This window comes from Erithacus rubecula (genome assembly GCF_903797595.1).
Source record: "Erithacus rubecula genome assembly, chromosome: 8".
NCBI classification, from domain to species: Eukaryota; Metazoa; Chordata; class Aves; order Passeriformes; family Muscicapidae; genus Erithacus; species Erithacus rubecula.
The window spans coordinates 18,245,202-18,256,108 of record NC_136659.1 but is presented as its reverse complement, the minus strand read 5'-3'; the positions used below and the strand labels follow the sequence as shown (position 1 = coordinate 18,256,108).

At 40.4% G+C, this 10,907-nt stretch overlaps 1 protein-coding gene across 5 annotated transcripts in view; it reads left to right on the top strand.

The window, feature by feature from the left end:
* Positions 1–4,560: 4,560 nt before the first annotated feature.
* The window catches only part of MYO3B (myosin IIIB), a 184,181-nt gene continuing 177,834 nt past the window's right edge, over positions 4,561–10,907 (top strand). For all 5 annotated transcript variants that reach the window (XM_079310943.1, XM_079310944.1, XM_079310945.1 and 2 more), the window contains exons 1-3: positions 4,561–4,653; positions 8,873–8,938; positions 9,140–9,176. In XM_079310943.1, the coding sequence (XP_079167069.1) occupies positions 8,932–8,938; positions 9,140–9,176 (44 nt within the window). In that variant the 5' untranslated portion in view covers positions 4,561–4,653; positions 8,873–8,931. The remainder of the gene's footprint in view (positions 4,654–8,872; positions 8,939–9,139; positions 9,177–10,907) is intronic.

The window sequence follows — 10,907 nt, the reverse complement described above, 5'->3', positions numbered from 1 at the left end:
GAGATTTGGTGGAACAGTCTTCTTTTGGCACTGACCTTTGGATAACAACATCTTTCCTTTTTCAGGGGTGGCCTGAAATTTTTAATGAATATTTTCATCACCTCTGCAATAGGAATCTTCTATAACTCACAGTATTTCACAAGGAAATTACATTTTTCTTTTAGAGAAAATATATTTTCCTACAGTATCCAACAAATGTTATTCTTTACTTCAGAATCCCATGAGATCAGTTCACATTGCATGCATAGCTGCTAGGGGAGATGAGTTTTGTGGTGATCTTGATATGATTTCTAGCTGATTTTCATCCAACCTAGATTCTGCACTCCTGTTTTTCAATTTCTCTTCTTAGAGGTGGGGGCAGTGATGAATGGAGCCTGTCTGTTAGCATAGATGAGAATGAAATTATGCTGTTTGCAAAGAAACCCACAGGAGTGACCTGAGCCAATTTTGGAAGTTCACAGCTCAAAAGAACCAACCACAGGATATAAAGAAGTGCATGTAATCAGACAAGGCTGGCTCTGTGTGACAATTTGTGTTGAGTTTGTTTTTGTTTGAGTGAGATTGCTCACTGCAGTGAGATCTGTACTGATGGGCTGATGAATGTCTCCTTTTGGTGGGCCACAGTGCCCAAAGCCCCTACTTGTTTTCTCAAATGGTCATGTAGTTTCCCTGCAAATTCTCTTACACCGAGTCTCAGCTGCTGTGAGTTCAGCCTCGTAGCTTACCCTGCCTCTTTTCTTACTGCAATGTCTAGTACATTTCCCATTGTAGGATACCTTTCACTCATTACTACCAAATTTTTTAATAATTTTGATTGAAAACAATTATGCTGGGTTTATTCCTCATGGCTGGATTATTTTTTTAATATTAAAACAGAGCAAGATAACCTTCAGAGATTAGAGCTGGAAAAAAACAAGTATTCTTCATCCCCAATACTGAGAAAAATATAGTTAAAATATTTACTGTCTCTACATTTTGGCCTTAAATCTGGTGACCAGATGTGTATGGGTCACACTTGAATGTAGAACACAAGTGCATACTGAAGCACTTGCCAAATCAGAACAACATGTTCTCAGGGATTACTTGTAATACCAGCAAATACTTAAAGTAGATAATGAGCCTTTGTTTTTCAGGTGTCAAGGAATATACTTTGCACCTTGCTATTGAAGACACTAATACAGTTTGCTGTGAAAAGTGTTACTTTCCTTCTGTTTCCTTGAAAAACTGGAGCTCTCCTTTCTGTCATGCCTTTGTTGTCTCCATGTTGTATATGCAGCTGCTTTGTTTGTGTAGTACTGCACAACAAAAGAAGCCTAAACCAGCTGGAGAGCCCTCTGCAACTGTACAGCAATACTTTGCAAATAAATTGCATTTACTTAACGGTACTTAATGCAGAGATAGCCAGCAGGACACAGCTTGAAAATTAGTTTGTAGAGACACTGGCTGCTTTTGTGCTCTATGGTGCTGGTCATTTAGATTTGTCACAGATCAGCTTTGAGAATTTAAAACTAACTTTGCATTTTTTCCAAGTATCTCCACAGGCCCTAAGAGAAACTGCCTTTGTTCTAGGACAATTTCCCATTGTTCTCAAGAGAGTTTAATATGAAGCTGGTGTTCTGATCTCAGCTCTGCAACAATGCACTTGGTGACAATGCTGGTGTAAACATACACATCGTATAAAATGCAGGCATGTAGGGTTTCTTAAACTAAGATCTTCAGCGCAGCTAAAGGAGCTGTTTTGTTTCCTTTAGATTCTCTAGCTGTCTGCTTTATCCTGCTTGTTTTGTCTCAACTTGTAAGCTCCTTTAAAACAGGGAACACCTCCTGTTTGGATCAGTAAGTGGTGTTCTATATTAGATAAATTGATACTTGAGCAAATCCAGGTAAGTAGGGTCTTCCATCATCAATAAATACATATCTGCACACAGGACTTAAGCAAGATATGGCCCTTTCATGTTTCACGATCATGCTTTTTGCATTTTTTTCAAACTTTGTTGCCTTCAACCTCAAATGTCCTTCCTCGCATAGATATGTTGGCAGTAATCAAAATCAACAGAAAATTAAAATGGGGTTGTTGCCCATAGTCAGACATTACTCTGGACAGAATAATATCTCTTCAATATCTCCACATCATCTTTTTTGTCCTGCCAAAAGCTGCTATCTCAAGAAATAAATACTTTCTGAGAGTTAAAGAAGCTTATTGCCTTACTTAGTGCAGTATTTGTATGACTAATACTCACAGCAGGTGACCAATGTAATTCAAATAACCTTCAGATACCTGCTATTCAGAAATGGTTCACACTTCCCCTTTCTCCCTACTTGCATTGGGTATTTTTTTTTAGTTACATAACTTACTAGTAAGACTTCTTACAGAACATTTTCCTTATACAAGAGTATTTTTTAAAAATTACAAGGATGCTGTTTTAGCAACAATTCACAGACTGGTGTTCTTTCTGTTTTAAGCCTGGGCAAAATTAAGGACTATTAATCAGATGACTGCATGTAATTTTATAATGCTAGTCTGTCTAAACAAGCAAGAAATCCACAGTGATCTGAAGCTAAGTAACAGTTCTCTTCTGTGTCAGAATATTTGCAGAAATGCTGCACAGTACATTTTTTCACTGTATATTGCAGAGCTGTGTTGCATCTTGTCCTCTGAAACGTATGTCAAAAGACATGCATGTGAATGCCAAGGTGGTTCCCTAGCAACAATAAAGAGAAGAAAGCTCAGCCCATTCAAGTGATTTACCTTTGTAAGTGTGTGGAAGCAAAGATGGATTTTGAATACTAAGGGAACTCATTAGCTGCAAGAAGAAAAGCAGCAAATAAAGAACTGTAGATATATTTTACCCAACACCACTATTGTGTACGGCATAATTGGGAATTGGCATAAGAAAATGTTAATGTGAAATATCTTTTTATTCTTCCCTCTTCAGCTTTTAATTTTCTGCACTATAGTGGGGTTAAGTGTTGTCTGTGGGAAAATGTAAGGAGAAGGCACTTTGGTTATTTGGATAAGTTTGCCTTCCAAACTAATTATTAATGTCATGTGTGTTCAGACCTAGCATTGAGCAATACAGGACACTCCGTTGCTCAGATGTTCCTCCACTAAGAGTAAATCAAGAGAATGGTAAAATGAACTGCTGCACCTTCATCATAATGATAATAGTTTCACTGTTAGAAACTTGTTAAAACAACACTGGTACAGCAATTGGTAAAGGGGTGCTGAAAGAGTTTTGCAGAGAAATCCACTCGTCCTCAGTCTTTAAAGTTTGCATCTTAAATAAATACAAAAAGATCTATGGATCTAAAGCTCTCATAGTTTGGTTGGGGGTTTTTGCCTTTGGTGTTGTTGGTTTTTTTTTAATCATGAAGATTACTTAGAGATGAGCATGAACACCGTGTTTGAAGTGGCACTGTTAGCTGTGGGGCAGTCAGCCCCTGTTGAGGCTGTGAGTAGAGCGCTGCTCTGTGTAACGCTGGAGGCGGGCGCGGTTCAGCCGCAGAGGATGCTCATGCTGGGCTGGCAGGACGCAGAGAGCTGGTGCGGGAAGCTGAGCGAGAGGGAGCCCCCGTGACGTGTTCGCTTGGAAAAAGCATCAGCACATCGAGCAAAAGAAAAACTTCCCGGTTTTCTAAGATTTTTTTGTTAACAAAAGTGTCTAAGAGAAATAACTGAATTTCCTATCAACCTGGAAAATGGGAATCACCGAACTCAATTAGGTCAAATAGGTTCAAAAGGAGAAGCCCAAAGACGGGAGTTCTCCCCCTTCCTCACACCTTAAGGGAAAGAAATGCTTTATAAAAGCGCTTCTTTCACGAGGACCCATTTCTCAGAGCACAGACGAAGCTGCGCTACAATTCATTGTTTTCCACAAAGAACTGAAGGCACAGAGGGGACTGAGGCGTTTATTCCCAGCGATGCTGCTGACTATGCCCATCTACGCACGGCTTTTATTTCTGTAAAAGCTCACTAAACATCACCCTTGTCTTCCTGCGGGCCGCTCCCGCGCTGAGGGCCGGCACGCGCCGCCTCACGGGCCGAGCGCCGCCCTCGCCGCCGCTCCGCGCCCGGCCCGGGCGGGCCGCTGCCCGCTGCTCGGGCTGCTCGGGCTGCTCAGCCGTGCGAGACAGAGCCCACGCTGTCTCTCAGGTGTGCCCAGCTCCCGCCAGGGCTCCGGCCCTGCGGGGCCGCCCGCCGCCGCCTGGGCTGGGGGCCGCGCCTCAGCCGAGAGGGGCTTCGAAATGGCGTTCGCCATTTGCCCTGCAGTCCTCTGGCGCGCAGAGCCGGGCAGGGGTTGTCACCTCTCTAGCGAGTCGCCGCTGGCAGGGCTTGTCACTGTCGCCGGGAGCCTGTCTTGGCCCCAGCGCAGAGGCGGGGCAGGGAGGGGGGCTCAGCCCGCCGAGCTGGGTCTGGGCTGCGGGGACGCGGGGCAGCGCCGGTAGGAGCGCTGCTGCTGAGGGCACCCCGCCTCCGGGGCCGAGCAGCTGTACGTGCTTTTCCAAAATCATGGGTAAGGAATGCTCAGGAAAAAACAATCTCCATTATTAAAAATCGCAGAGGATATTACAAGGCAAGAAGTAAGTAGGCGTGACATGGGATTCAGGCCCATCCATCGGGACAAGGCCATGAATAACTGAAGAAAAGTTTCTGTAAGTTTCCTAAATAGATCTGGTTCTAGTCTATAGTATTACCTTAAGCGACTGATAGTAACTAGTGGACCATAATATACATTGCAAATACTGTGATAACACTTGATAAATTCATTTAAGCAAATCTTCCTCCTGGGTACATACAGGTGTGCAATTATTAGCAAAAATGAAGGAAAGGTACTGCTATCCATAGACAGTGCTGCACACAGAGTGAGATAAGGCTAACTTAAAATATCTTCCTATTTATTTCTCTGAAGCAGTGCATTTATTTTTGTGAATACAAAATGGTTTATAGATTTAATTTTTAAAAGCTGGGTTCACTTCATTTGCCCCTTCAAAAAACTGCACTCTGGTATTTGAATTTCATTGCAGTGGAAACCAAGAATCAGTGTTTTAAGGTTTTCTGGAATTATTAGGTGGAAAATTATGTTCTTGTACAGAAATTGCAGTTAGCATGATGTATAGTAATAGGGGTCACTGTCAGCAAGTTAGATGCAGTTACTGAGGTTTTTTCTCTCAAAAGCAGTAAATTGTATCATAACCTACTGTGGAGTCTTGCAGAATTGTTCTGAAAACGCATAATATCCCTTTTTATATTCCCAGATTGAAGCCCAGCTCATTCTTAATGTCAAATTTAAACTGTAATGCAGTTAATATTCCAGCTTTATAGAATTTAATCCTTCAAATGTTAATCCAAGTCGGTATTAATTATTGACAATGTAGCACAAAAATATAAATAGAGTTCACTCAATTTTTATTCAAACAATACAAATGTGGCTTGAACCAAGCAGAGATATTTTTCCTTTGGGCTAAGATTTTCACATAGTTATCTGGCTAGGAACCAAGGTAGATATAGATTTTTAAAAGCCATTTCAGACCCTTTAAAAAATGGAAAGTCAGTTTAAGTGCAAATGGATTGCTTTAGAAATAGGAAAAATATGGTCTTCTATGCTGTTATGTGCTGCTCCATGGTGTTCCATGGTTGGGAAGCTGTAGGAACATTATCTGCAGCACTGTGTTTGTCTGTGTTGGAGAGTGGGCCACTGGGTGATTGCTTCCTCATCATTACGTGCTGCTCTGTTGGTGTATGTGCAGAATTAGTGAATTATCCAGTACCATCCAAAATCGTTGTTTAGAAGAAATACTGTATCTATATTATTGACTTTCTAACTGCGGAGAAGAGGGATGTAGTTTGCAGTGCAGTGGCTATTTGGTTGCTTTAAGAACTTGCAGGGCTGGTTTTGCAGTGTTTTTGCCAAATGCTTTCAGAATAAAAAGTTCATTGGACAAAGACAATGATTCTTGCTGTGCTAATGCCGGAGAGGCTCACTAACAAGGGACTCATGAGTGCAGGCTCATCTGGGGAAGAGAAACATTTTGTGTTACAAAGACAGAAGTTGTCATTACCAGCCTTCAGGCCGCTGGGAAACTGGATGAGAGAGGAGTAATGAATCGAGTGCTGATGCAATGTACGGTGCTGTGAGAGTAATCAAAGAACATTTGTGTATAGGAAGGGGTTTGAAGTTCGTAAAAATATCGTAATTGTTTGCTTTTGTTCTACCTAAAGGTTTGGCTGGTGGTTTTTGTTGTTTGGGGTTTTTTTAACCTAGCCCTAGTTTTAGGTTGTCATCTGAACTCACTTAGTGAGATACATTCTGTGCCTGTAACTTCTCTTTCATTAGTTTTTGCAAATTTACCACCCCTAGAAGTGAATTCTCATGATCCAAGGAAATACAAGGGAGGAGAGCCTACAGATCAGTAACAGAAAATGTGAAGGGGAAAAAAAGACTCATACAAATCCTAAGCATAACTGGACAGGTGAACACTAAATTTTTTATCAGTCTACAACTGAACTTCAGTAATGTAGAGCCAGGGAACAGAAAGATGTCTTGGGATTGATTGCTGTAGGGAAGTTGGGAATGCTCTGCACCTGTCAGAAGAATCAGAAATTCTTTCAGTACTAATTTTTCTTTTGTTATTACTGTTTAGTACCTTTTCCTGAGTTTAAACTGAACTGTACTGCAGCAGAATAAACAAGCTGCAATGGGGCTGCCAGTCATCCAGGAGACAAGTTCTGAGTGGCATTTTTATTAAAGACTCCTGTATTACAGGTGAAAATATGGAGGGATATTCCTCATAGTGCTAACCTGAGGAATCCAACATGAGGACTCATGTGCTGTGATGTATTATGTCTCACCTGTTTGATACAGCCATGTAGCTCCTAAAATGGAGAGGGGAGGTAGGAAGAAGGTAAGGGAGATGAAGCAGGAGAATCTAAAAGGACAGAAGAGTGTGCAGTGAGGGTGATGTCTCCTGGGGGGTTACAGTGTGTAGCTGAGGGAAGTATCCATTCCTATTCATGGACAGTGGGGCAACTGCTCTTCAGGTAGAAATGGAGATGGATAAATAAAATGCATTAAATCAGTCTTCTGCTAATTCCTTCCTAACTTGTTCTGCTTTTCATGCATCTTTCATGTCTCTGCACAGCTCTTGTTTTGGGAGTTGAACATGTGACATAAATAGTGAGGTAACACAGTGGCACATCAGAAATCTGGAAAATAATTTGAGAAACTTTTCTTGTTTATTTTTGCAAAATCACTACAAGGAATTTTTCCCTCTTTGGGAAAGATAAATTCTCTAAATGATGCATTGTATAATGCCATACATACTTTCCTGTTGCCAAAGCTAAAAAGCTGTATGACTGTAGCTAGAATGGCACTGCTCTGGAATAAATGACTGACAGTATAAGGCTGAGCTTTTTCATCTGAATGCTACACAGTTGGGAACAGCTCTGCTGAACACAGCTGAGAATTGGCCTTTATTAGTGGCATGTGGTGAGGGGGAGGAAATAGGACGTTTTTCATTCGCTGGTGCTACTGCATTGTAAGGAAACAAGTCATATCAGTGGCTTCTTATTGGCCGCTCCTTTTTCTCCACTCCTCATCTAGTTTCTTCCTCAGACATGGCCTCTATCCTGCTGTGTGGAGAGGGAGTACTGATACTGTATATGGAAAAAGGAGACATTTGCAGAACTATATGTATGGAAACAGTGGACTAAGCTAATGAATTCTTATGAAATAGATGAAAATTCAGGAAAATTTAATTCATCTCCTGAAGCAGGGCAGCATACTGACTATGGAAAGAGGTGCATTCAGTACACTGGGGAGTGTGGGATATGTTAGCCCACTTGAAGTAATGGCATAATTAGTGCTCTCCGTCTTTTCAGGCAGCTGTTTTCCTAATATTCTGCATGGACATGGGGGCTTTATTTTCTGTTTTGCTATGACCTTGCTCACTTTACACACACTTTCCACAATTTACAAGAAAATTTAATCTCCTCCAGTCTCATGTCACTACTGCAGTAGAAATAATAGGTATTCATTAATCCTTCTAATTCACAGAGCAATGCTTGCAGTAACCCCTGGAGATTTCTGTAGTAAGCAACCTGAAACACTTGAAAGGGATATAATTTCTGTAGGGGTCAGTGTTCATGGCTGAAAGCTTCAGCAATGTATTAAGATGGGCATTTTGATTAAAAAAAAAAAAAAAAGGAAAAAAGAAAAAAAAATCTGCTTGTATTTAATCTGAGCTGAATTACTATTCCCACATTGTGTGCAATGACTGAAAATAGTGTGTTAAATAGCAAGGTTGACTCTATAAAGCAGATAGTATGTCTGTTAAAAAACACATACTTCCTGCCTTGTATCTACCTGGAACTAATATTAATCTCTGTAATTTAGGAACTAATTGTCCCTCTTCCTTTGTGTCTAAAGGTGGGAACCAGCCCCTTTACTTTTGGCTGCCTGAGATTCAAACCTGAAGGGAGTTGAGATTAAGGTATAAGAAAGAGAGATGAATTCCAAGTAAGGGGAAGTATTTAAGTAAGGAAGTTGAATCTCTTGGTCCCAGTTTCCCAGAGGCACCAGGCAGATGAAGACTTTCTTTTCCTGAATGATGGCTCCTTATGCTGATCCTGTTTTCTTAAGGGTGTAAGAAAATCATCAAGACCAGTTTAAGGGACTGTGTTCACCATTCCCCTGCATTACAATAAAACACCCTCCTGCTTCTTTCCGTATGTCATTTAGTGTTCAAAATAGATCAGCTGAGTTTCCTTTACAAACTAAATCAGACTGTGAGCTTTGTATTTCTCTTTCATTCATCGTGTGCTTTTGAGGCCTCCTCATGTTCTTGTTAATAATTCAGCCTTGGCGTATTCTAGGTTTATTGCTCAGAGAGACAGTACCTTTTGCTGAGTTGAGCATATGGCTAACAGGAGCTATGTCAGGTAAGTTATGCAACCTTTAGTTTTTTCACCTAGTTTCTTTTGTTGTTAGTCAGCTTTGGAATAAAATTATAATGCAGTCAGGTTTGTAACAACTGCTAGCTTGGGTAGTCTGTTGCTTTGAAATATCTGGAAAAATGCCAAAGATCTCAAGTGTCTTGAAGTTTATCAAGCTTTCGCTTTTTCTGTTTCTTGTTGCAACAGATGAGAACACAGAAAGTCCTGAAGCAAACTGGATTAGGTAAGAAAGTTTTTAAATGTCATAATCTGTAGCACCCTGGAGAAAAACTAAATTTGTTGTTCTGACTTACTTCCACAAAATAGACAAATCCTTGTCTCATTCTGCTAACATGTCATAATTGTCTTAGAGATGTCAGGTGGGACTGTTCCTCTGCTTGGGGCTGTACTTATTAATATTTTTCTATCTTTTTTCTTTTTCATGTAATGAAATTAAGCTATTGAGCTGGCAAAATAGATGATTCCTGATTTTATCTTAATGCCAGAACACTGTGAAAGTTGTGGAGAGCATGTAGTTAGATATAACAGTTACTGACAGTTGTTTCTTTACAATGAAGGCTTCACACGTTTCTGTAACAGCCCAACTCTACTTGATAAGTTGCACTAGAGGTGCAATTCCATTCGGGAACATTCCCTAAGGGTAGAACTGTTCTTGTGATTTTGGCCTTTTTCAGCCCCTTCTCTTTCTACTGCTGTTCTGAAACTACTTGCTGGAGAGAGACTTTTGAACTCAGTGGTATGTGGTTATAACACAGAGATACAAATCTCTGTGACTGGTAAAATTATTTGGTATATTTTTAGGTAACTCTTTAATCTCACCTCTGATAGAAAATTCAGTGCTTAGTTTCTACAGGCCTTACCTGTTGGTTTCCTTCAAAAGAGTGATTGTTACAAACTGCACATTAATGGTTGTTAGTTTTGACTTAGGAGTTTGTAGTGTTGACAGTTATAATATGGGAGGCAGTGCCTACAGTATTGGAGGAGGAATAAGCCTTTACTACCTTGATGCAATAAGAAAGGATGAATTGTGAAGAGTGCAGCCTGTACTGCTTTCATTATAACTCCTGTCTGGAGAATTGACTCATGGTATACCTTTTCCTGCTTGGGTTCTTTGCCAGAGAAATAAAATGGTAACTTTCTTTCTCAGCAGGATTCATGGCCCTGTCAGTGTCAACCTATTGTAAAATGAAACCTGGACATTTCATTATCAAAAATTTTAAAAAGCAAAATTGTTTCACTAAAAATATTAATGCTGTAGGAAACAATTTCCAGCTGAGGATTTGCACATTGTAACTGTTAGTTCTTTTTAAAAAAGCCCAAAATTCTTGCATGGAATAGTTGTGTGTGTACAGTAACAAGATAATGTATATAATGTAGCTAATGACAGGACAGTTGGCACTGTCGCGCTAAGGTGATCTTCACCCTTGCAAGACAAAATATAGTTAGATGAGCACAATTTTTGCAGCAATATGCAGTTATCCGTGTGTATAAAAGATTTGACTCCTATTAGCTAGCAGATGCCTGTGTCCTTGACAAAGCTGTTTTTGCAAGATAGATATATCTGTAGAATGCACAGTGATTTGTAGTATATGCCACAGCTTCTTCTCCAAAATGCTTTGTTACTTGAAAACACATAAATGTTTTGGGGACTGTGTGGAGGATCTTGTGGATCCTCCACAAGTGATGATACCTTTACTGGTAAGGTTGTCTTAAGCCCAAGGTGTATCAGATTGTCATAGCACCAAGTAGATCTTCTACTTAATCCTTGACAGAGTTCTGGTTCTATGATGGAGGCTGCACTGAACTTGTAGGTGTGAAGTTGTGCCTTACCTTTGGTGCCTTCCCAGCCTTTCTTCTTTCTTACATTTGGATCCAGGTGTGAGGGTCTCAAATAGAGCTTTTTAACTCTATTTGATGAGTCTGCATCTTCTTGTTCCAGGTGCTCTGTTTTCTA